This window comes from Chenopodium quinoa, unplaced genomic scaffold, assembly GCF_001683475.1.
Source record: "Chenopodium quinoa cultivar QQ74 unplaced genomic scaffold, ASM168347v1, whole genome shotgun sequence".
In the NCBI taxonomy this organism is placed as follows: domain Eukaryota; kingdom Viridiplantae; phylum Streptophyta; class Magnoliopsida; order Caryophyllales; family Amaranthaceae; genus Chenopodium; species Chenopodium quinoa.
The window spans coordinates 2939916-2966144 of NW_018743691.1; the positions used below are offsets into that span (position 1 = coordinate 2939916).

General features: G+C 36.6%; 1 protein-coding gene across 6 annotated transcripts; it reads left to right on the forward strand.

The window, feature by feature from the left end:
- The first annotated feature begins 1350 nt into the window (after positions 1 to 1350).
- LOC110683767 (uncharacterized protein PF11_0207-like) lies at positions 1351 to 10584 on the forward strand. 6 transcript variants are annotated; one of them, XM_021860172.1, is made up of 14 exons: positions 1369 to 1752; positions 1830 to 1897; positions 7337 to 7647; positions 7728 to 7887; positions 7971 to 8030; positions 8106 to 8177; positions 8238 to 8282; positions 8382 to 8489; positions 8596 to 8831; positions 8906 to 9121; positions 9202 to 9288; positions 9368 to 9481; positions 9574 to 10023; positions 10336 to 10584. In XM_021860172.1, exons 3-14 carry the CDS (start codon positions 7342 to 7344, stop codon positions 10342 to 10344), a joined length of 1863 nt encoding a protein of 620 aa, XP_021715864.1. In that variant the 5' UTR covers positions 1369 to 1752; positions 1830 to 1897; positions 7337 to 7341; the 3' UTR covers positions 10345 to 10584. The 6 variants fall into 6 exon arrangements, with proteins under 6 accessions (XP_021715866.1, XP_021715867.1, XP_021715864.1 ...); XM_021860171.1 differs by having other exon boundaries at positions 1371 to 1747; positions 9196 to 9288; positions 10336 to 10583; XM_021860170.1 differs by having other exon boundaries at positions 1372 to 1752; positions 9196 to 9288; positions 10336 to 10583.
- Positions 10585 to 26229: the final 15645 nt, after the last annotated feature.

Genomic DNA, 26229 nt, shown 5'->3' on the forward strand with positions numbered 1-26229 from the left:
CAAATCAACTAGTCAAGCACTATATTCACAAGTAGTTAGACAAAATTGACGCATGTTAAGGTTTAAAGGCAATCAAACATCAAATTATGATTAACTAATCCACAATGCTTATCATCAAATACCAGGAATCAAAACAATTTTCTCAAGTAAGGGGCACAGGGAAGCATAATTTACAATTCATTGGAACGTATTTTTGGATTTTTTATTTTTCAATTTTTTTGTATTTTCATATATAAGAAAGCAATAAAACTAACCTATAAAGCAAGAAATCTAACCTAAGAAAACACACCAAAAAAAAAAGAAAAGGGGAAAAAGAAAGATACCAAACCAAAATCTTCCCCAAGCCAGAATCAGACAATGTCCTCATTGGATCGGGAACTAGCCCAGCATAGCTAGTCCTGATCATCCTGATCCATCGAGTCGAAGCCCGCACCTCCACTGCCACCTGCACCAGAAGAGCTACCACCAAAATAATCAGCATGAAAACTCCCCCCCGCCGGTCCCCCGAAAGGAATGTCCTGGCCGTTCTCGTAGAAGGAAGAATAGTCAGTGTAAATAACACGGGTAGTGGGATCCCTATCGTATCCCTGGGGTGGAGGCTGAAACCAGTCAGGGTGAATAGCGTCGTCGGGAGTGTTGCCCTGACGAGCATAGTCATCATACATAGGGTAGAGAGCTCTACCCTGGTTCCTCTCTAGGTACCCTAACCTCTGGTCTATGGAGCCTACCATCCTCCTAAGGTCAGTATGGGAATGCTCTATACGTCCTAAGGCCTGACCTATACTCTGAAGATCCCAAACTGGGTCAGAGTCAATATGTGGGACGGAGTGAGACATACGAGGTGGAGAGAATGCCACCTCGGACTGAGGCTGGGGTGGTGGAACTGGTGGTGGTGGTGCCTGCCCCCTAGTGTTGGCAACTAAAACATCATAAGTGAAAGGTTGCCCTGGGGGAAAGACAGTCAAGTCAGGACTGGGTAGGGGAAAAATGGGCAAAGGTTGCTCGCTCCCAGTCCTAATACACCAAAAGGGTGTCTGCTCGCTATCCGGCCGAACCCACCCCAACTCCTCGAAATACCTAGCAGTCATATAGGTGTCTGATCCACAGTTGGTCAGCTGGTGGGGTCCGTCCATTACAAAACCGACCTTTTTCACTGCTATTCGAGTGATAAGCACTACTACAATTTAATACTTGTGCCACGATTTATGCCACGGGATTTTTAAAATTGTGGCAATTTTACATCTTGCCACGGGATAATAGCTTTCACAATAATTCCTTTTGTTTTATAGATATATTTTGCCACGACAAAAAAATATTTGTGGCAAACATTCTATTTAGCCACGAAGCATTTTGTAGCAAGTATATTTTAGTCGGGATTCCTCTCATCATGGAGTACATTTGTACATACTAGTATGTGAAATTTTTTAAATTTAAAAACAATGACCTAAATTTTTTTAACAAAATTAAAACAACCGCCTTAAATAAAAAAAAATAGCCGCCTAAAATAAAAAGTTCCCACTAAATTATACCTACACTCTTACGTTCCCTCTAGTCTGACAAAAAAAAAACAAAAAAAAAAAAAAAAAGGGAAAAACCTAAAACATAAGCAGAAGTTCCTTCAACCTTCAAAATTTCTTTTTCTACCTTAAGTTTTATTTTTTTCTTCACCTATTGAAGTTATTGTTGGCCACCGCTCAATTTAATCTTTCAATTGTTCAATCATTGATGCTGGGATTCCTTAATTGCGGTTAGGTATTCTAATATTGATTTTCTAGTTAACATATATATATATATTATTGTAATCATAATTTTCCCAATTTTGCTTGTAGTTTCAATTGCTGCAATTCGGGTATTATTATTTATTCAGTGGAAAGGACTTTCAGGAATCAGAGACAAGGTATGTGTGTTTCTTGCAAATTTTTTCAATTTTGTTATTAGGGTTGTTGTAACGAATTGGAATTATTGGATGTTGCAAAAGAAAAATTAATTTTTGCTAAATTAGTTCGATTGTTAAGGTTATTGAGATTCATTATAAAGTATAGTGAGGCTTCCGATATTTGGTTAGATTATTATAGTTTTGCTGTGACTTTTCATTAGCATTCTAATAGTAGCGTTTTTTTAGCACTAGTATTATGCACTATAATAAGATAAAATAGCGTTGGTGTAGATGTGTAGTATGAAATTATAATTTTGATTTGCATATTAAAGCTAGTAATCCAATTGTTCCATGGGTGGGTACTTTTGGCGGCTAAACATATACGAAGTAATATAGTATTATATGTCTAACTGGACTAAATCTTATATCATATTTCTGGTGCTCAAATTAGATTACTCTAGTTTTGGCTGGATAGGATCCTGTATTCTTAGTTTTATTATAAAGAAACTTTTATTTTTATGTTAATACAAGTTTCAAGAAAAAAAAACTATTAAATCATGAAACTAGTGTTTTTTTTTTTCTTAAAAAAGAGTAGTTTTCAACGCATCAACAAGTGCAAAAATAGAACAAAATATATCATGTATACATAACTTTTTAGTAACAGATGTTAGGTGTAAATCTATTTAGAGTATTTGTTTTTAAACTCAATAACTTAAAACATGAGATGCTCAAGGTAAAGTTAACTTGTGTTAGATCAATATAATACTCTAGCGGGGCGTTTGGAATGTGGGAATGAGAGTTTGGGGATTAAAATATGGGAATGAGATTGGGAATTGATTGTTGAGAATATAGAAAAATATGACAATACTTTGTTTGGGTAGTGGATGAGAATAGATGGGGAATAAATAACAAAAATACAAAATTACCCTTATTAATCTTTCTCCTCCTTTTTTTTCATGAATGACAAAAATGTCATTTTCTACTTATTCCCATTCCCACCCATTTATTACCTACCCTCCCTAGGTAATAAAATGGTGGGAATTCAACTCATTTATTCCCAATCCCATTCCCTTATTTAATTCCAATCCCATCTAACAAACAAGAGATTTTGTTTTATTTGGGATGAAAATTCTCATTCCCACCCTGAATTCCCATTTACCAAACACCCCCTAGGTGACAATTTTAAGCCAATCTTTCTTGTTCATCAGTTCTTAGAAAGACTTTTGGTAAGACTTTTAAAGTGCTTCTTTGAAACATTGGCTCTTGTTTCTCTATATACGTTGTTCCCTCAATCTCTACTAAGCTAACAAACTTTAACTCATAGATTACATGGTTTTATGCATATTAATTAACTTTATTTTTTTTATTTTACATTTGTGATAGTAGTTATTAGAGTATTTTGATCTTTAGAGGCATCATAAATATTAATTTGTGTGTTTTTAAGATAAATCATGATGTTTTATTTTACCATTATTAATAAGAAGCTATAAGTAGTGCTTAGTTCTTAGGTGGGGCTTATGTATCCATATAAATTTTCCTGCAGAATTACGTTCAAATGCTCACATGTATTGAAAGTTTTTTTTTTTTTTCTAATTATGTATCTTGTAGCTACTTTTTCACTAAAGATATGGATACTTCAAATATTTTAATAAGGAAAAGGTTGGAATGGATGGGTTGTGATGATAGAACTCATACATTGTACATAAATGGGGTGACAGAGTTTTTAGACTTTGCTTTTACCGATCAATCTAGTAGTATTGATGATGAGGAAGAGGAAACTAAAGTCCCTTGCCCTTGTAATCGATGTAACAATAGTCGGCACAAGACAAGGGAAGAGATTTATGATGATTTGCTATTAAATGGAATGGTGAAAGGTTATGTTCGTTGGATCTATAATGGTGAATTTAATCCTCAAGAAAAACGACGTAGAATTGAAATAGGTGATGATAAGGGTCAAGATGAAATCTTTGATATGATATATGAGGCTCATGGGCCAATGAGCTCAAATGACATTCTAGATGAACTTAATAACCAACCAAAAGAGGGAGAGCCAGATGATAATGAGCATGTTAAGGGTACAAAGGGAGTTGAATCTTTTGAAAATTTGATGAGAGATGCTCAACAACGTTTATACCCTGGTTGTGATAACTTTTCAAAGTTGTCATTTATATTAAAGTTGTTCCAGATTAAGTGTATGGAAGGGATAACTAACAAAGATTTTACAAGTATGCTTAAAATGTTTAAAAGTGTGTTACCTAGTGATTCAAATGTGCCATCAACATACTATGAAGCACGTAAAATGATTACTGATTTGGGTTTTGATTATGAGAAGATTGAAGCATATGAAAATGATTGTATGTTATTTTGGAAAGAGAATGCTAACCTTGAAAAGTGTATTGTATGTGATACTAAACGTGACACAACTTCCCCTAAGGTGCTACGATATTTCCCATTAACACCAAGGATACAAAGGTTGTTTTTGTCTTCTAAAACTGCTAATGAAATGAGATGGCATAAAGATAAGCGGGAAGATGACGGAGTTCTTAGTCATCCAGCAGATAGTAAAGCATGGAAACATTTTGATGTGACATATAAGTCATTTGCTGCAGATTCTCGAAACGTCAGATTAGGTTTGGCATCTGATGGATTTAATCCATTTGGTGGTTTAAGAAGTGATTATAGCATAAGGCCAGTAGTGATTGTTGTGTATAATCTCCCGCCATGGATGTGTATGAAAAAACCTTATACTATGCTATCTTTGTTAATTCCAGGAAAAAGTGCACCAGGAAATAATATTGATGTATACTTACAACCTTTAGTTGAAGAGCTAAAGCAACTGTGGGAATTCGGGGCTAAGACTTATGATGCATCAAAAAATGAATATTTTCCTATGCATGCAGCTCTCTTATGGACCATCAACGATTTTCCAGCTTATGCTAACTTATCTGGGTGGTCTACTAAGGGCTATAAGGCTTGTCCCCGTTGTTTGAATGAAACCTCTTCAACTAGATTACCTAATTGTGGTAAGTGTTGTTATATGGATCATCGTTGCTTTTTACCTGCTGATCACAAATGGAGACACAATAAGTCTTTTAATGGTAAAGTTGAAACAAGGGGTCCACCAAAGAAATTATCAGGTAGTGAAATATTAGAGCAAGTTAAGGATCTTGAAGGTATGAAGTTTGGGAAAACCAGTAAGTTACCAAAGAGAAATGACAATTGGAAAAAGCAGAGTATATTTTTTAAATTGCCTTATTGGAATAACCTCTTGCTTCGTCATAATCTTGATGTTATGCATATCGAAAAAAATGTTTGTGATAATATTCTTGGCACTTTACTCGACATTGAAGGTAAAAGCAAAGACAATATTAAAGCTAGACATGATTTAAAACATGTAAAGATTATGAAGCATCTTGCTCCAAAATTGATTGACGGAAAATGGCATATGCCACCAGCACCTTATACATTATCCAAGGCTCAAAAATTAACAGTGTACAAATTTTTGGAGGATATTAAAGTTCCAGATGGGTATTCATCTAACTTTTCTAAGTGCATCAATCTTGAGAAGCGTAAAATATGGGGACTTAAAACGCATGATTGTCATGTGCTTTTAGAGGAATTGTTGTCGTTGGCAATTCGTGGAGTATCATCTTCTAAAGTGTACGAGGTGATTACTAAATTGAGTGCATTTTTTAAGAATTTGTGTTCCAAGACTTTAAAATTAGAGGACTTGAATGATCTTGAGGATCATATTGCAATCACCTTGTGTGAAATGGAAAAGATTTTTCTTCCCTCTTTTTTTGATGTAATGGTGCACTTATGTGTTCACTTAGCTGAGGAAGCTAAGATAGCAGGGCCAGTTCATTATCAATGGATGTATCCTATTGAAAGGTATTTATTTATTTTGAATGAATTGTGAAATTTCTTTGTTAACATGAACATATATTCATAATTTATAGTGTTGTCTTACAGGTTATTTCGAAAATTCAAATCATATGTTCGCAATAAAAATAGACCGGAGGGATCCATTGCAGAAGGATATATAATAGAGGAGTGTATGTTCTTCTGTTCAAGATATTTAAATGATATGGAGACTAAATATAACATGTTAGAGAGGAATGCAGAAGAAGAAACTGATGCTTATAAGGGATTATCAATATTTGCATCATATGGCGTTCCCTTGGGAAAGGCTAAATCTAAATCTCTAACTACCGAAGAGTTGATACAAGCTCGAGAATATGTGCTTAAAAATTGCGACGAAACTGAGTCATACTTAAAGTATGAACTTTCTTATTTTCCTTAATTTATTTTATGTTATACAAAGTATTTAGACACTTGTATAACAATAGTTTTCCTTTTTTTTAACAGTGAATATGCAGAAGCGGGATCTGATAAAAATTTGGTAGAATGGTTTCAAGATCGGGTATGATAATACTTAAATATATATATATTTTTTAATTCTAATTAACACTCAACTAACTCTCTCATATCGAACCAGGTTACAACATTGCCAGAAAGTGAGGATCAAGTTGTCAAAGATTTAAAAACTTTGGCTTTAGGGTCGTTTAGAGGTGTCCAGTGTTTTGGTGGATATTTGGCTAATGGATTCAGGTTTCATACTAAGGACATTGAAAAGAAGAGAAAAAATCAGAATTCTGGTGTTATGGTTAAAGGAATTGCAGAGTAAAAAAATATTGACTACTTTGGGGTGCTTAATGACATAATTATGCTACAGTATTTAGATGGAAAGCGTGTGATCTTGTTTCGTTGTGATTGGTGGGATGCATAAGATTGGTAAAGGGGTTAAGATTGACAAAAGCGGTGTAGTTAGTGTTAACACTAAATGTAAGCTAATTACTGATGAGCCATTTATGCTTATGTATCAAGCCCAACAAGTATTTTTTGTTAGAGACGGATTTGATACAAGCTGGTTGGTTGTGATTAAGACCCATCCGCGACATCAATACAACATCCCAGAAAATGAAAATGTCGATTTAGATGAGGATGCTTTACAACAAAGTGACTCAGGAGCTGTTCCTAATGTTTTCTTATCGGCTCATGACTTAGAGGACACTCCTTATCAATTTGATGACCAAAGAGATGATATTGATGACATAATCATTGATGCAACCGATCAAAATCAACCCAAAGTTGTCAATGATAATGAAATCGAAGATGATGAATTTGATTTTGATACAGACAATGACACTGATGGTGAAGAAGAATGTGATAATGATGGAGATGAGGACGATGATGATTATATTACATGATTTTTGTTTCTTTAAATTAATTTTTTAAATTAATTTTCTTTCACTAATGTTATAGTTTGACATTTTAATACAATTTTTGTTGGATATATTACGCTTTATCAATCATGATCTAGAAAAGTTGCATGATATAGTAATTTATGATGTAAACTAATGATTATATGGTATATAGTTATTAACACTTTTAGTGCAGGTTTAATGATGGAGAAAGTTGGAATTAACACTTCTGACAAGAATAGTGGCCAACAAAATGAGTATGAACAACAAAGGTTAAAGAGGATTCAGGATAATAAGTATAGAATGCAATCCTTGGGTATCAAGCGCATTTCAGCATCCTTGACAAGTTTAGTGGAAAGCAAAAAAGAAAATAAGAAGATGAAGAAGAGCAAAAATGTGACTAAGATAGATAAGGACTATGTTCCAAACTTTGATGATGAGGATGACATGAATTTTCTAGATGATAATGAATATGAGAAAGAAGATGATATTGCAATGCCAAAGAAGGTACTTTCATAAACTAGCTAGTTATTTATTAATTTATATGGACATCAAGTTTTTGTTATCTGCTTAATAACATGTTTCAGGATAAGCGTTCTGCAACTAAAGGAAAGCTGAAAAAAAGTCAATTCATTCCACCAATGTGTGTGGCTAAGTTTTTTAATATGAATAAAAAGCAACAAGTAGCAATGGTAGGAGATAAAACTTTTAAATCACTTTCAAAAGCCATGAAAGTTGTGGAACAAGGTATGTGATATGAATATTTGAATTATCTAAATGTTTATAACTCAGAGTAACATAAAATTCAATATATGTCTTCCTTAATGCAGCCATTAGTAATAATCACGTACAATCAAATGCACATCAAAAAAATATTGGTCAAGATGAAGGTAAAAGCCATTGGTTCCTTTTAATGAACTATGAAATTAAAAATAGAATTGTCCTTTTATACTTGTACATTGCAGACATACAAGATATCGAAGGAATTGTAGAGGATTTGAATGAAAATGCTGATAATGAGGTTGAAATGAATAAAGGTAGTTTATATATAATAATTTTTTTTGTTTTAATTGGGATTTTATACAACGTTAAATCAGATATGAATGAGCATTTATTTGATGATGATGTTCAAATGAATCAAGGTAAGTGAAATTGTCATTCTTAAAGACTTCAGCAATAACTATACTGTAATACATTTTCATCTTGTTTTATGAATGTTTTTGTAATTGCACATATGAAAGAGGATATGGAGATACACAATGATGAGGATTTTCAAGTAACAGGTGATGTATCTACTCATGTGGTTGATGATGAATTAAATGGAGATAGAAGGCTTATTGTAGTAGAAGGTGATATAATATACATTGTATTGTCTTTGTTGTTTTTTTTTCCTTTTTTTTTTTTTTTGGAAAAATGATTTTAATAATTACTATTTTCATAACTCTTAATGTTTAGGTCCTGTTAAGAGAAGACGAGGGCCTGTATATTGCAGAAAGCTTACTATATTGCCTCCTGGAGAAAAAATATATGTGGAGTTTAATAAGGATGGCATTCCTGTTGGAAAAAATTCATCACTCTTTGCTTTTTTCTTGGGTGAACAAGTAAGAAATAGCGCCGTCATTCCTTTGCAAGTTAAAGATTGGGAAGACATTCAGCCTGATAAAAAGGAACATCTTTGGAGTTGTGTTTTGGTAAGAAGCTTTTTTCAAAGTGTTTTCTTTGCTCTACGTAATCCGATCTTATTTTTTTTTCTTATTTTTTACAGGAAAAATGTTCATTTGATGACCCCGAGATAAGAAAAGACAGTGTTCTTAAACATGCTAGAAAATTATATAGAGACAGTAGACATAAGTTGAAACGAAAATATTATGATGATCCAAATCTTAAAACAAAAGCTGAACGCTTGAAAAATAAGCCTGAAAAGCTACTTAAAGCGGACTGGAAGTACTTGGTTGAATTTTGGAGTGATGAAAAATTTCAGGTATTAAAAGTTCTTATATTATATGTATTAAAATTTATATTTGTTGTACATGAATTTTTTTTTATTTACCATAGGCAAAGAGTATGAAAGCGGCTGAAAGTCGATCTCATCAAAAGATGCCTCACTATAATGGGACTAAAAGTTTTGCTCGCACGAAAGATGAATTTGTAAGTTACTGCAAATAGGAGTTTATTAAATTTCACCTCTTCTAAAGTGAATTAATAACAATGATTATTTGTGTTGTAGAAAGAAAAACATGGGAAGGAATGTTCACGAGTTGAGCTGTTAATTGAAACTCGTAAGAGGAAATCAAAGAAATCAGTTATTGATGTTGCCTTAGCTTATAATATGCATGCACTTGTAAGTATATTTCAATTTTGTTTTGAATTATATTTGTCACAAAATCTGAAAGCTTGTATGACTTAATTTAATTTCTTTGTATTGGTTTTTAGTCTGAAATGAAAAAGTTGAAAGAAGAAAGAGAACAAGGGCTTAATAACTTCACAGATGAACAAATATTTGTGAAGGTGCTAGGTGAAGACACTCATGGATATTTGCGTGCATACGGAGGAGGTAAAAGCATTACTGATTATTTTGGGGTTAAGCCATCTCGTATAAATCTAGCTCATGAGATGATAGAAGTAAAAAAGAATGCCGAGCAAGCAGTTCAAGAAGCACGAAAAGATTCCGAAGACGCAAGGAAAGAAGCAGAAAATGCTAGAAAAGATGCGGAGCTTGCAAGGAAAGAAGCGGAAGCAACTAGGGATGAGGTAAACCAAAAAATAGCTGCTAATAACAAGTTATGGGAGAAAAGGCTTAAAAAGATACTACAAGGTTGTGGGATAAATGCTTCCAAAAGTGATGATTCAGAGAGTACTAGCTCGTCATCTTCAATTAAGCAGGTAAACTTTCTAAATTATTCTTTTTTTTTTTTTTTTTGTCATCCAATTACTCAAATTGTTTTATAGCTTGTTTGATTTCTTTGATACAACAATAAAATCTACTCTACTTACACTTTGGTAGATAATTTTGGATATAATTTTTGTTAATGCTATTTTGGCTACATAGTTGGTCAACTATAGATTGATGTTTGTAGGAATTTGAACAATTAACTTCATTTTTTTTTTTTTGGAAAAATGCTACTGTTATATCATATGACTAGTTAATGATAAAAAAATTTCTTCTAAATACATTTTTTTTTTCATCTGTTGCAGGTAAGATGAATTAATTGGAGCTTTGAAAGTTGACACTAACCAGAGATCATGAAGTACAAGATGTATTGGAGTATTGTTTTTTTTATGAGTGGGATATTATAAAAACAAATTTATTTTAGGTTTTTAATTATGCACATTATTAAGGATTTTTTTACTAGTGTTACTTTGACTTTGTGAAGACCTATTAAATTAATTCCATGTACTCAATATATATGCATCTTCTTTGGTATAAAATTTTATTATTCAATTTGAAATAGTTAGCAAATTTATTTCATTATTATAGGCTTATAGTAGATGTTGCAACTACATGTGAAATATCTATTCTCATTATTTAGTAGCATGTAAAACACTACTTTCATCATCAAGAATTTGATAAAGATACGCATGTGGTTTAGTGAGTTAGTAAGCCACGGGTAACTCCTACTTGCCATGATTATACTTGTAGCTAGAGGACATATTTAGCCACGAGAAAACTCGTGGCAAAAAAAAATCATTTATGCCATGATACCTTTTTTCCCGTGGCAATCACCTAGCCACGCACACTTGTGCCACGACTTTATTTTTAATGAATTCCCGTGGCTAAACAGCATTGCCACGAGAATTTCAAACTTGTGCCACAGTCATAGCACAAAAGTCAAATTGTAGTAGTGAAGGCCACCTAAACGGATAGGGGTTTTTGATGTGGTGCTGGTCGTGGCATGCCTACTCAAATGGTGAACAATAAACCTACCTATGTTCAATTTCCCGTACTTATACACATAGTTTCCTATGACAGCTAGTTCGTTAGATTAGGCATTGTGGGGCTCGGCCCTACCTAAAAAACACAAACCCGCAAATCTTTGCCAGATTTTTGGGACAGGGTGGTGAATAGGTTTGGTACTAGCATGTTGGGGGTCGGGAGTAGGCAAACCAGTCAAAGCATTATATATGTCACCCATTTTATAGTCTGCATGCCATTGGTGAGATAGTTCAGAATTTAATTCAAATAATTTACAAAATTCTACAAAAGTTAAACTAATATTTCTATTGTTCAACCTGAAAAATAAATTTGGCCCATTTCTACTACTAAAAACATGTAAAGAAGACAAGAATTCACAAGTAAGTTCTCGGAATGTAGGATAGTGCATATTAACAAATTTTCTCATGCCAATGTCATTTAAAAATCGTTTTACAAAATCAAACAAACCAAATGATTCTAGAGTAGGGCGGTGTAACCACCGAGAAGGAATTACCTCACGACCGATTAAATGTTCTAGCCGCTCCTTTTGCTCTCGACTAGCAATACGTAGAGGTGTCCACCGTGCGAGTCGTGCGAGCTGGGTTAGGGTTAGGTGGGTCGCGGGTTGGGGTTTCATGACACACGGCACGACACACGTAGGGTAGGGTGGGCCGGGTCGTGGGTTGGGTCGGAGAAGTTGGACACACCAGGGTTAGGTTCGTGGGTTAGACGAGTCGTGGGTGGGTCGAGCTGGGTTTGTGGGTTAGACGGATCGTGGGTGGGTCGAGCTGGGTTTGTGGGTTAGACGGGTCATGGGTGGGTCGAGCTAGGTTCGTGGGTTAGACGGGTCAAGGTGGGTTAGTGAGTTAGGGTGGGTCGAAGGGTGGGTTAGTGGGTTAGGGTCGGGTGGGTTTGTGGGTTAGGTGGGTTAGGGTCGGGTGGGTTAGTGGGTTAGGGTCGGGTGGGTTTGTGGGTTAGGTGGGTTAGGGTCGGGTGGGTTTGTGGGTTAGGGTCGGGTGGGTTCGTGGGTTAGGGTCGGGTGGGTTGTGTGGTGTTTTAATTTTTACAAAATTAACAATTTGATGGCTTGCTCTTAATTAAGATGCCTACGTATCCTTATATTATAAAATAAGGAATCAAAGCCAGCGTAGTTCTTATATTGTACTTCTTTTGAAATTTGGGGGGGGGGGGCTTGGACCTATCTTTAGAAAACTAAAATTTAATTTTGCAATTAAATTGTAATTTTCGAAAAATAAGTTGCCTACGTATCCCGAAAGAATCAAAGCCCACGTAGTTCTTAGCGTACCTGATTTAGACTTTTCTAGCCACCCATGTTTGTTGCATCATCATCCCCGGAAGCTGCATCATCCGTTGACGACTCCAATATCATCACAGGATCATCTTCATCGTCTTCGTCTTCCTTTAAACCTTGAGTTCTTCTTTCAGCTTGATCCCAATCTTTCTTACAAACACAAATTTGAATGCTTTCCGGAGTTCAGCGAGATCTTTTTTCATCTAACACTCTTCTACCTGCACTAAAAGCAGACTCGGAAGCAACAGATGAAGCGGGAACTGCAAGTATATCTTTTGCAATTCTCGCCAATATAGGAAAACTTTTTTTATGTTCTTGCCACCATTTTATAATTTGAAAGTTGTTGTTGGTCTCATGTTGATATGACAAATAATCATTAATAGCAAGTGTTGAAGAAGATGATGATGAGAATGATGTAGATGCTTTGTGTTTTTTTTTTCATAACTTTATCAAGAAAACCAAATCTAGAATCGGAAGTGCTAGTAGTAGTTGGTGTTGCCAAATCAAAACCATAAATAGATGCATAATGATCATAAAGGTCTCCCAAAACAGATTTGCATTTGTTAATATATTCACTAACATCATAATCGATACTTAAACTTGTATAATAAAATTCTAAAAGATTTTCCAAACCTTCAGCTTTGACACCGGGGTCAAGAATAGCAGCAATTCCATAAATGATTGGAAATTCACTAAAATAAGTATGCCACTTACGTTTCATGCTATCAAGAACGGGACGAAGTCCATCAATCTTCATATGCTCTTCGATGGTGTGAACAACTTTAACACACTCAATTATGACTAAATGAACGTTAGGCTCATAAATATAAGAGAAAATATGAGTTGCACTATCAAAAGCATTTAAAACATCACGAACAAAAGAAGCATTAGTCCAATGACTTTCGGTTATTAACTCAGTAGGATCAACACGAGTCTCATTGTAAAGTTGGGTCAAAATATCACGATACTTTATAGCATCACTCAACAACTTGAAAGTAGAATTCCAACGGGTAGGGGTATCAATAGACCATTGTCTTTTCTTAAGACCTCTCTCTTTACACATAGCTATGTACTTTCTTCTAACTGACTGAGTAATCCTAATCCATTTTATAACTGTTCTAATTGGGTTTAGCAATGGTTGCAACTCAGCGAGACCCTCTTGAACAGACAAATTCAAAATATGAGCACAACATCTAACATGCAAGAGACTACCACCCAACAACAAATTCAACTCGGAGTCATTTTTCAAATAGTCAATACACTTTGTGTTTGCAGTTGCATTATCAAGAGACAAAGAAAAAACTTTATTATTCAAGTGAAATTCTTTTAAACAATCCAAAATACGAACTTTGATGTTAAAACCGGTATGCCTTTCTTCCATAGCTTGAAAACATAGTATACGTTTTTGAATAAACCAATCATCATCCACCCAATGAGCAGTAATGCAAAGAAAAGGTTCGCCAAAACTAGAAGTCCATGTATCACTTGTAAAACTAACACGACCATCAAAAGTACGAAATAATTCAATCAAACCACTCCTATACTTATAATAAGAAGTTTGTGTATAACGTCTTAGGGTATTTCGGGGGACACGAGTAAATGCAGGTTGTAATGCAACTTTATTAAAATGCTCAACGTTTGCATTTTCACCGTAACTAAAAGGGTATTCATTAGCAATAACTAAAGTACTCATTTCATCAATCATTCTATCTTTATTATAAATGAAAGGTGTACCTCCGCCGGGTTGGTTCATGTATCCACCCAATTGTGTTTGGACGCCACCCCCCGAAGGACGGGGGCCATTTTCGAACAAGTCGTGTTTATTTTGCAAATGCCGACTCAAGGTTCCGGTTCCATCTCCCGTTTTCCAATTATATGACTTGACATTTGCACCTAGCGCCTTGCAAACTAGGCATGTACACGTGAACCTCTTTGGTTGACCAGGTTGCCATCCCGGGGGTGTGACCTCAACTCGTTCAAAATGTTTCCACACCCAAGAAAAATGTGCTCGACCTCTACTTTCACCGCCACCACCTTTCATAAATCAAATTATTAAAATTAATTTTTAAATGCTATTCATGAAAATAAGCTTTTAAATTTTAAATATTTTAATTATACTTATTTAAACGCATTTTTCATGGTAATTAACTAATTGTAAATCATAGAAAATTGGAAACTAAACTAACTTTATAATCATTAATAATAGTTTTTTTAAATATTCATAACAATAAAAATTTAATTAGAAATTACCTTGAGATGAAGGTTGAGATGTTGGTTGCGATGGAGGTGGCATAGTTGAACTTGATGATTGGTGGGACTCGTGGGAGAAATGTTGTGGTGGAGACGTTTGAATATTTTGCCTATCTCCTAAACCATAATCTCCATATTCATTGACAAATTGGTTTAAATTTTCCGTATTAATTTCATACGAAAAATTTGCACCACCACTCCTTTGGCTACCACTTCGACCACCACTTTGACTCCTTCCCATTCCTCCTCTTGAGCTCATTTTTTTTTTGTATGATTACTAATTATAATATGGAGAAGAACTTTTTTTTTTTAGAATCTTAAGAATACTAATAATAATATTAAGGAGATTTTTTTTAACAAAAATATAACTCTATATAACACTTGAGAATTTGAGAACAATAAGAATTTTTAAGTAAGAGAGAAAGAAAGCTTGAATTTGTGTGGAAATTTGAGTGAAATGGAATTGGTATTTATAGGAAAAATAGAATGGATGATCATACACTTAAAAAACTAGCCGTTAGATACAAAAAACTAGCCGTTTTTTTTTTAAAATGGATGTTAGGCCGTGCGGGCCGTGCGGGTCGTGCGAATTGTGCGGGTTGTGCGGGCCGTGCGGGTTGTGCGGGCCGTGCGGGTTGTGCCGGCCGTGCGGGTTGGGTGGGTCATGCGTGCGGGTTGGGTGGGTCATGCGTGCGGGTTAGGTGGGTTGGCTCGTGCGGGTTGGGTGGGTCATTCGTGCGGGTGGGTCGTGCGGGCTGGGTTGTGCCAGGTGGGTCGGGTTAGGTGGGTTCACGGGCTAGGTGTGTCGAATTAAATGAGTCAAAACGGGTTGTGCGATTTGGGTCGAATCAAACGGGTTAAACTGAGCTGGGTTGAAATGGGTTGTGTCGAAAATTTTGGACCCACGACACAACCCGGATTAAATCCGAGCTGTGCCGGGCTGTGCCGGATTGAAACCGGGTCGGACCCACGTGACCCACCAGCCGTGCGAGTTAGGGTGGGCTGGGTCCAACCCGGCCCACTGGCCACCTCTAGCAATACGGATCGTCGGCCAGTATGGAAGCTGCAAATCTGGGTCGTATTCCTCCCTCGAACTGTAGCTCCTACCAAAAATGGACCTAGCCCTCTTTGAAGCCATGGTAGAAAATGGATTTGAAAATTAATTTGAATTAAATCTGAAAATTTTTTATATGGAAATGTAGAGGATGAAGAGAGGATTACAAATATGTAAAAAATTTTGAATTTGGTTAAGGGATGAAGGAGAAATCTTAGAGAGAAGGTAGAGAGAATCTGAGTTTTAGAGAGAGAAAGTTATGGAGAAATAAGAGTGAAATGAGAAAACCGAAGGAAGAAGAAGAATAGAGGCGTCGGGTATCTCGCGCCCGGTCGGGCAGTAAGTCGCCCGGTCGGGCGATCTGATCTTTAATTATTGCTGAGCTCTCGTGCCCGGTCAGGCGTCGTTCGCCCGGTCGGGCGATCTGATGTACCCGATTTCGTATACTCTCGCGCCCGGTCGGGCGGCATTCGCCCTATCGATCGATTTTTCACATCTTCTCGCGCCCGGTCGGGCGAGGCTTGCCTGATCGGGCGGACAATTTTGTCCATATATGACGCTTCTCGCGCCCGGTCGGGCGCCCATCGCCTGGTCGGGTAAAAATACTTTACTTTGAAGCCGTGCTCTCGCGCCCGGTCGGGCGAGCTTCGCCCGATCGGGCCCGAGGCTAAATCTTTTAATTATTATTTTCTTCTTTTCTCCAAAATTTGGCTAACTCTTTTCCTTCAAACCTGTACAAACACTCATAAAACTCATTAAATTCCCCCATCTCTCCTCTCATAAGAAAAAAGGAAAGAAAAACTAGTCTAAAAACATCAAAAATACGGGTTGCCTCCCGCAAAGCGCTGGTTTATCTAGGTCCCGCACGACCTTCTTACCAAGTACAATAACTAGGACCTTTGGCCTAACGCTTGATCGGGTGGTTTCTCACCCGGTCTAGCGGTGTTTAGGCTGCAATGCGGCTTCCTGACATATCCTGTGGGACGCCAAATCGCCTTATCTGATGGATCTTCCTTGACTTGGATTGGGGGATCTTCAATGCTACGTACTAAAGATCCTTCTTCGATCGAAGGTTGCTTCAAATTGTCACTGCATTCAACACTTGCAACTCAATCTGGCGGAACACTTACCGTAGGCTCAATTCGCACAACTTTCTTGATCAGTTCCACCTTTTCATCTTCGAAACCAAGACCAACAGTGTAAAGTGCTCTTTCTATTGCATCGACTTCCTTCTGCCATTTGTCTATCTCATCTGAAAGGGATGCAACACAAGATACCGCCTCCAAGGGATCTTTTTCAAGAGCTTGGGGCTTGTTAGAACAATTCTCAACCACATTAACACTGAAACATTTTTCCTTAGTCATTGAGATTTTAGGGGTATTATTAAGATTGAAAATAACTTTATCATCCCCTACTGATAGTGTTAATTTACCACTTCTTACATCTATGATTGCTCCTGCAGTGTTAAGGAATGGTCTACCCAAAATAATCGGGGTTTGCACATCCTCAACCATATCGAGAACAAAAAAATCAACAGGTATATAAAATTTACCTACTTTAACGGGGACATCCTCTAAAACACCTAAGGGGTATTTGAAAGAACGGTCGGCCATTTGTAGAGTTATATTGGTGGCTTTTAATTTACCCATATTCAACTTGGAACACACAGATAATGGCATGACGCTAACACTAGCACCCAAATCACATAATGAATTATCAATAAAGAGATTGCCAATATGACAAGGGATAGAAAAACTACCCGGATCTTTTAATTTAGGTGGAGACTTATTTTGAAGTACGACACTACACTCTGCAGTGAAAGCTACTGTCTCTACCTCACTAATAGACCTTTTTCTCGTCAATATTTCTTTCATAAATTTTGCATACGAGGGGATTTGTTTGATTAATTCAGTGAAGGGAACTGTTACCTTCAAATCTTTTACCACCTCCAGGAACTTACCAAACTGCTTATCCAAGTTTGTCTTCAATTGACGATTGGGGAATGGAAGTTTGATAATTGGCTTAGGAGCATTATTGCTCTTGCCTGGAGTAGCCACCTTCTCTAGGGTCGTACCCTGCAATGTAGAATTAGATGTGTTAGTACTATCCTTTAGCACTGCAGGGCTATCAACTACATTGTTTGGTTTAACGGAATCAAGATTAGCATTATTTAATAAAACAGGTTCATCAACTCTGGGCATAAGGGGCCCTTCATAGTTTGAACCACTCCTTAGAGTAATTGCAAATGCTTGATCTGTAGGCCTGGTTGGTTGTGCCGGCAGAGCTTCCTGTTGGCGGGCTTGTAGAGTAGCGGAGAGTTGCGCAATTTGATTATCTACAATTTTATTATGTGCTAGAATTTGATCAATTGTCGCATCTCTACTCTCCATGTGCTTTTGCATATTTACCAACATTGCTCTAATTTCCACCAGAGAAGGGTCAGAAGATGAGGAGGGTTGTTGTGGTTGGTTCTTCTGGCTAGCATTGGGATGATAATATTTCTGTTGCTGTTGCTGTGGCGCCTGTGGTTCTTGTGGTGGTGGATTTTGAACATTAGTACTCCGGTAGGAAAGGTACGGATGATTCCGATACCCAGGATTGTAGGTGTTGGAGTATGGGTTATTTTGCCTATAAGCTTGAAAGGCATTAACTTGCTCCACGGAACTCCTGCAATCTTGCTCCCAATGACCTACAATACCACAATTTTCACAGAAAGCCTCATTAGAATTATTATTAATTGCAGAAACATTAGCTACATTAGCAGTGCTCAGATTATCTAATTTTTGGCAAATGGAGGTCAGTTCAGCTTTGATATGTCCATTTTATATAGTGTTTTACCCCCGTCCCTTGGTCGTTATTAGTAGTGTTTTTGGCTCTTTCGGGCCACTTTTATTACTAATTTGTGTGTTCTAGTGTTTTCGTAGTTTTAGTTGTATTTTACAGGAAATTGCACTCTTGGAGCATTTTCCCGAATTTTATGGATCAACTACGGAAGCTAGAAGGGCACGACCACTTTTGGAGCCCAGGATCGGTGAGAGCCGGTGATTAAGGGCTCGGTAATTGGGATCCCGAGGCATTTGGACCAAGTATTCAAGACCCGAGAGGAAATCCGGATTGGGCCGAGAAATCTAGCCTAATCGAAGTCCAAGCCTCAAAGGGGAGCAAAGACCCGATCGGGCAACCTCTAGCCCGATCGGGCGCGACAAACCATAGTGTTGTGCATGCTAAGGCGCGCCCGATCGTGCGAGCATCTAGCACGATCGGGTGATGCTGCTTGGGAAGAACGCGAAGAAAAAGGCGCGCCCGATCGGGCGGCCCTTCGCCCGATCGGGCGCGCGTTTTTAGAAGACCTGATTAAGTTTAGTTTTAATTCTTGTTTTAGAAAACGTTTAAATACGATTTTGTACGGAATTTTTAGATTACCTTCTTTCTTAGACTTTCTCTCTCTACTTAGTATTTTTTCTCTCTCTTAAATTCTCTCTCAACTTTTGTTCTTAATTATTCCATTAATTCCAGAATTCTTTTTGGTAACAATTCCTTCCCTTTTAATTTCAGTTATTTTATTTGCTTCCTTGATTATGCTTTTACTTATTTACTTGATTGGTTTAGTTATGATGGTGTGTGAGTAGTTTCATTCTAGGGTTTATGGGGATCCATAATTAATATGAAGGGATAGTTTGTTAATATTGATTATTGATATTACATGATAATTTCTTATTGAATTGTTTTAATTCTTTGCAATTAGATTATGAATCAAGCAGATGTAATTTGATTGTGAATGTTTAGCTATATTGAATTGATGAATCGAGCAGATGTTAATTTAATATCAAAGGCTATTTTCAATAAGAACTTAGATCTAGTAAATTGCGAGAGCCTGTTAAATCTATGTTGATTAATAAATTGCGAGAGCCTGTTAATCATGTTATTTGTGCATTGTTAATTATTAATTACTTTGTTCTATCCCGGAATATTAATTATTGGTGAACCTGTGACCCTAGGCTTCCTTATTATTGTTTCTTTTCTCCATAGACTTATTCTTCGTAGTATAGAATTTATTCCCAAAAATATTGGTTACTTAGATAATTTAGATTATAATAACTAATTAGGAATAAAAAGACTTGTTTTCCTGTGGAGTTCGACCCTATTTCCCTATCTACTTTAGTTAGAGGACTTAGGTATTTATTTTTGATTAGGGGATACGACTTTACCCTGTCAAGCTTGCAAAAAGGATACAGAGTCAACACTATGCTTCCCCTTGTTAGCAAATCCTCTAGGATTCCCATATTGGGAATTGTGTATCGCCATGTCTTCAATAACCTGACCTGCATCATCAACATTAAGATTCATAAATCTCCCACTAGCTGCAGAATCTAAAATTATTCTAGAGGAATTTCCAATGCCGTTATAAAAGGCTTGGATTAACTGCCATTGCGCTAAATTATGGTGAGGGCATTCTCTTTGTAAGTCCTTGAACCTCTCCCAAGCCTCATATAAAGATTCATCGGCTTCTTGGGCAAAGTTCTGAATTGCACTCCGTAGTACGGCTGTTCTCTCTGCAGGATAATACTTGTTATAAAAATTCAAAACAAGAGTTTCCAAGTCAGTTATACCAAGTGCAGTTCTATTTAAGCCATTAAACCATAATTTAGCTTTTCCAGTTAAAGAAAATGGAAAGAGAATCTCCCTGATTTGGTCTTGAGTGACCCCGGCTTGCCTGATGGTGTTACAATATTGACAATAGTCGGCAATGTGAATATTTGGGTCTTCACCCTTGGCTCCACTGAATTGCTTCCTCTCTATCATCGTTATAAATTGAGGTTTAATTTCAAATTGAACCCCATCCAGAGTATGAGTGGGGGGTGAGATGTGGAAAATCCGTAAGCTTTGGTTGTGAATAATCACTAATAAGCTTCTTTGGAGCTGTCATCTCTGATTCTGGATCTGATGATACCTCTGAATCGCTAGAACCAGTTGGAGGGTCTCGGTGATTATTATTATCACCAGAATCCGCCAGGATTTGCTTGTAGAGATTTTTTTGTCTATGGAAGGAACGTTCGATCTCAGGATCGAATGGGATGTACCGTGATCTGGAACACCTGGGCATAAACAAAAACTAGAAGCAAATATGAGATTCGCCTCAGAGAACTAATGTTCTCTGAGACAAAAAGGAATAACCTAGACTACAAAAATAATCAGAAATAAAAATAAAACCGTCTCCCCGGCAACGGCGCCAAAATTTTGACAGGGTAAAGTCGTATCCCCTAATCAAAAATAATTCCTAAGTCCTCTAACTAAAGTAGATAGGGAAGTAGGGTCGATCTCCACAGGGAAACAAATCTTTCTATTCCTAATTAACTAAAATAATCTAGATTATGAAATAACCAATATTTATATTTGAATAAGAAACTAAACTACGAAAATTGAGAATAGGGAGAAAACAATATATAAAAGGATCTAGGGCATAGGTTCACCAATAAATAATACTCTAGGGTAAAACATAATAATCAATCATTAACATTGCATAAATAACATGATTAACAGGCTCTCGCAATTTATTAATCAACATAGATCTAACAGGCTCTCGCAATTTACTAGATCTAAGTTCTTATTGAAAATAGCCTTTAATATCAAATTAACATCTGCTCGATTCATCAATTCAATATTGGTATACTTTTACAAGCCATAATTGTAAAGCGTTAAAACAATTCGATAATAAATTATTATGCAATATCAAAAATCAATAATAGTCAATCATCAATGCATCAATTAACCAGATTGTAAAGGGCTTTCGCTACGTATTACAATCACAGAATAAATCTACCGGTATTAAATCTCATCTCTCAAATATCGACTTAACCATTTATAAATTAATCTGCCTATTGAAACTAGACCTAAACATCAATTCTCATCTCTCGAATCTTGAATCAATATTGTCAAACTCATGCATAAAAGATAGGCCTAATCTAGTCACAGAGCATTAAATCGATCAATAGGAAATTAATCTAGCATTGATAATTAACAACAATAAATTACCCCTTCATATTATTTATGGATCCCCATAAACCCTAGAAATAGAACTACTCACACATGATAAAAACTAAACTAATCAAAGCAATGATGTAAGACATGATTAAAGGAATAAAATAAACAACTAAGATTAAGAGAAGAGAAATCGTTACCAAAATAAATCTGGAATTAAGAGTAGATTAAAAACAAAGGTTTAAGAGAAAGAAAATCTAAGAGAACAATTAAGAGAGTAAAGAAAAGAGTAAAAAGGAAAAAGAGGAAGAGAGAGAGTAGAGAGAGGGTCCTAAAAACGTATTACCGAGGAGTATTTATACTCCGTACAAATCCTAAGTTAAAACAAACTAAAACGATCGGGCGCGCCTTTTTGCTTCCTAATACTAATATCGCGCCCGGCCGGGCGCGTCACCGGGCACCAACCTTAGCTTCTCCTGCCCGGCCGGGCACGCCTCCGGGCGCCACCCTCTTTGGCCGGGCGGCTCACTTGGGCCACTATTTGGACTATGATTGGGCTCCAATTCTTCGGGCCAATCTGGGTTTCCTCTTCCGGTCTTGAATACTCGGTCTAAATGCCCCGGTATCACCTATACCGAGCCCTTAATCACCGGTTCGATGGCTCTAACCTATAGAATCTGGTCGTGTTTCTCCAATGCTCGTGATTGCTCCTAAATATCTCGGGAAAATACTCCAAAAGCATAAATCCCTGCAAAAGCCAACCAAATCTACGAGAACACTAGAAAACACTAATTAGTAATAAAAGTGGCTCTAAAGAGCCAAAAACACTACTAATTACGACCAAGGGACGGGGGTAAAATACTATATAAAATAGACACATCATTTAGCATAACTCAACTTTAAAAATAGTTGTGACCCATCATGATCTTATCAAACCCGATCCGATCATCTGAATTGACACCTCTATTCTACACTATTTTTAATTCGAGGGTGTTAATGGGCTGAATTTACTTAAGAAATGCTCTATGTTTGACTTGGTCAAAGCTTGCCTAGAGTGGGCTTAGACTCAAGTTCATGTTCAGTTCGAGATCATAACAAGCTATAACATGCCAAGTTTACTTAATTAGAAAACTTGTGAACAAGTGACAGGCTAAAGTCGTATCACCTAATCAAAAGTAATTCCTAAATCCTCTAACTAATGCAGAAAGGGAAGCAGGGTCGAATCCACAGGGAAACAAGTCTTTTTATTCCTAATTAATTAAAGCAATCTAAATTATTAAGTAACAATTTAATAATAGGAAAAATTGCTCCCATTAATCTGAACTTTGCCTCGTCCGTCGAAAATAATCCCAACTTTCGTTTATTATCTATTGCACCGAAATTTGGGTGGTATTAATTTTCGTTGCACCCAACAGGTCATCTAACCTGATGTAGCAAGTTACCTAGACACGTGTCAGCGCATGATTGACTTAATTTTTTTTTAAAAAAAAACAAAAAAAAAAACCCACAAACCACCCACGCCCAGCGGCTGCCACCACACCCCCACCCCAACCACGCCGGAAACCGCCGCCCAACCTTCCCCCTACCTCGAAACCCACCCGTTCCCTTCCCCCACCCCCGAAAACCCGTCCCTCACTCCCGGAAACTGCCGCACAACCCTCCCCCTTCCTTCAAAACTCCCCCTTTCCCCACCCCCGAAAACCCCTCCCCCACCCCTATTTCCTCCGTCACTCCCCTCTCCCCCGCCGTTTTCCGACCCGAATCCCCTTCCCCTTCCCCTTCGTTTTCGCCGTTTCCCCCTCCCCGTCGTTTCTGCCCCCTTCCCCTTCGTTTCCGACCCAAATCCGGCCTCCCTTCCTATATCCTCCCCCACTTCCATTAACGGTGGTTGCCGTTAAGGGGTGGCTTTGGTTTTTTTTTTTTTTTTAAAATTTTGTTTTATTTTTTTTAAATTTTGTTTTATTTTTTAAATTTTTTTTATTTGACCATTCATGTAGTGACACGTGTCCAAAAAAATGTAACACACAAATGTTGACCGGATTAACCGGTTGCAGGTAAGTTGGGTACAACGAAAATTAATACCCCCCAAAGTTCGGTGCAATAGATAATAAACGAAAGTTGGGATTATTTTCGGCGGACGAGCCAAAGTTCAGATTAATGGGAGCAATGTTTCCTTAATAATATGGATATAAAACTAAACTACGGAGATTAAGAGTAAAGAGAAAACAATGAATAAAAGACCTAGGGCATAAGTTCACCAATAAATAACATTCCAGGGTAAAATATAATAATCAATCATCAATGCATACATTAATCAGATCATAAAGGGCTTTCACTACGTATTACAATCACATAATTAATCTACCGGTATTAAATCTCATCTCTCGAATCTCGACTTAACCATTTATAAATTAAACTGCCTATTGAAACTAGACCTAAACATCAATTCTCATCTCTCGAATCTCGGATCAATATTGTCAAACTCATGCATAAAAGATCAGGCCTAATATAGTCACAGAGCATTAAATCAATCAATAGGAAATTAATCTAACATTGATAATCAACAACAATAAATCACCCCTTCATATTATTTATGGATCCCCACAAACCCTAGAATTAAAACTACTCACACATAATTAAATATAAGCTAATCAAAGTAATAAAACAAGACATGATCAAAGGAATAAATAAATAGCTGAGATTAAGAGAAAAGAAATCGTTACCAAAGTAATCTGGAATTAAGAGTAGAGTTGAGAACAAAGTTGAGAGAATTTTAGAGAGAGAAAATATTCTAAGTAGAGAGAGAAAATATTCTAAGTAGAGAGAGAAAGTCTAAAAGAGAAGGTAAAACAAAAATTCCGTACTAAAATCGTACTTAAACAACTCTAAAAACAATCCTAATTAAAAACTAAGAATTCGGCAATCAGGTGCCTCCAAAAACACGCGCCCGATCGGGCGAAAGGCCGCCCGATCGGGCCCGCCTTTTTCACCACGCTTCTCCTGGGCAGCCGCGCCCGATCGAGCTAATGCTCACCCGATCGGGCGCGCTTTGCAAGATGACTTCTTCTGCGCGCCCGCCCGATCGGGCGCAAGCTTGCCTGATCGGGGCCGATCTCTTCCTCGAGGCTTGGACTTTGATTGAGCTTGCTTCTTCGGCCCAATCCGAATTTCCTCTTCGGGTCTTGAATACTTGGTCCAAATGCCCCGGTATCACACACCGAGCCCTTAATCACCGGCTTTAACCGGTCCTGGGCTTCAAAGATAGTCGTGTCCTCCTAATGTTTGTAGTTACTCCATGAAAAACCCGGAAAACGCTCCAAACGTAAAATTTCCTACAAAACTCAAGCAAAACTACAAAAATACTAGAAAACACCAATTAGTAATAAAAGTGGCTCTAAAGAGCCAAAAACACTACTAATTATGACCAAGGGACTGGGGTAAAAGACTATACAAATTGGACACATCAACAAGCTTGAATTTTTTTCATAACAATATTATTCTCATATATAAATTGTAACCTAAAATCATATATTGCCATCTAAGCCTTGGGCTATTGTTATTTTAGGGCCTTATTTGAGGGAATTAAGTTATCAATTAAAATAATTAATGTGATCAAAACGAGTAAATTCGATAGTAGATTGAGCATTTGATTATTGAGTCAAGCTGAGCTTATGTTTAGGGTATCTTACTCAACTCGTGTTCAACAAGCATTGAACTTGAGTTGAGCCCGAAACTAGTGTTGAAGTCGAGTCAAGCCTATAGAGCTTTGATCTCAAAGGTGACTCGTTAATAGTTTATTACCCTTATTGCATCCATGCAACTAAGGATGTAAATAAATTGACCCAAGTAATATAAGTACTTATTTATGTTTTTGTTCATGTTCATGCAGAGTATGAACACGAAAGTAAACTTTCCACCAACCAAAAAAAAAAAAAGTTTGAACTTGGTTCTCTTAGAAGGTTATTGTTTTCTCGAACAACTCATTTATTGAGTGAAGGTCACTATCGCTAAACAAAGAATAGATTATGAAAAACACTCCAACCTTTTTCGAATATCATTATGTGATGGTAAGTGATTAATTATTTAACTAATGTGATAGTAAATAATGATTGGATTGAAACAATTTGAGGATAAAAAACTTTATAAGCTCGACTAACCCGTTGTTTTAAATTTTTAAGACCTTATCGATTTGGATGTAATTTGGTTCGCATGAAAATGTGTTAGAATATGGGCTAAATCCAAACCTGACTCGAGTCCAATCCATGTACATTCCTATTTTTTTTAACCACAATTCTATCTATAATGATGTAATATTACTTTTTAAAATACATTCGTGTTACAATGACTATGGCCTTGTTTGACAATTGGTTGTTGGCTATTTAACTTGGCTTGTTTGACTGGCTGTTAATATTGGCTGTTTGTAGTGGCTTTTTGACCATATGTTAATAATTACTATATAACTATTAATTATTAGGTACTAATAATAACTAATTACGGTTAATTATTAACTATTAATTATCATCTATTAATTACTAATTATTAATTATTAAGTATTAATCATTAACTCCTAATTAATAATAG

What these genes read in the sequence shown, in the direction of transcription:
- LOC110683767 (XM_021860171.1), top strand. Translation starts at nt 7,342, where the DNA reads ATGATGGAGAAAGTTGGAATTAACACTTCTGACAAGAATAGTGGCCAA. An exon ending in TGATGTTCAAATGAATCAAG is followed by an intron (nt 8,283 to 8,381) that starts GTAAGTGAAATT and finishes CACATATGAAAG; the next exon opens with AGGATATGGAGATACACAAT. An exon ending in AAGGCTTATTGTAGTAGAAG is followed by an intron (nt 8,490 to 8,595) that starts GTGATATAATAT and finishes CTTAATGTTTAG; the next exon opens with GTCCTGTTAAGAGAAGACGA.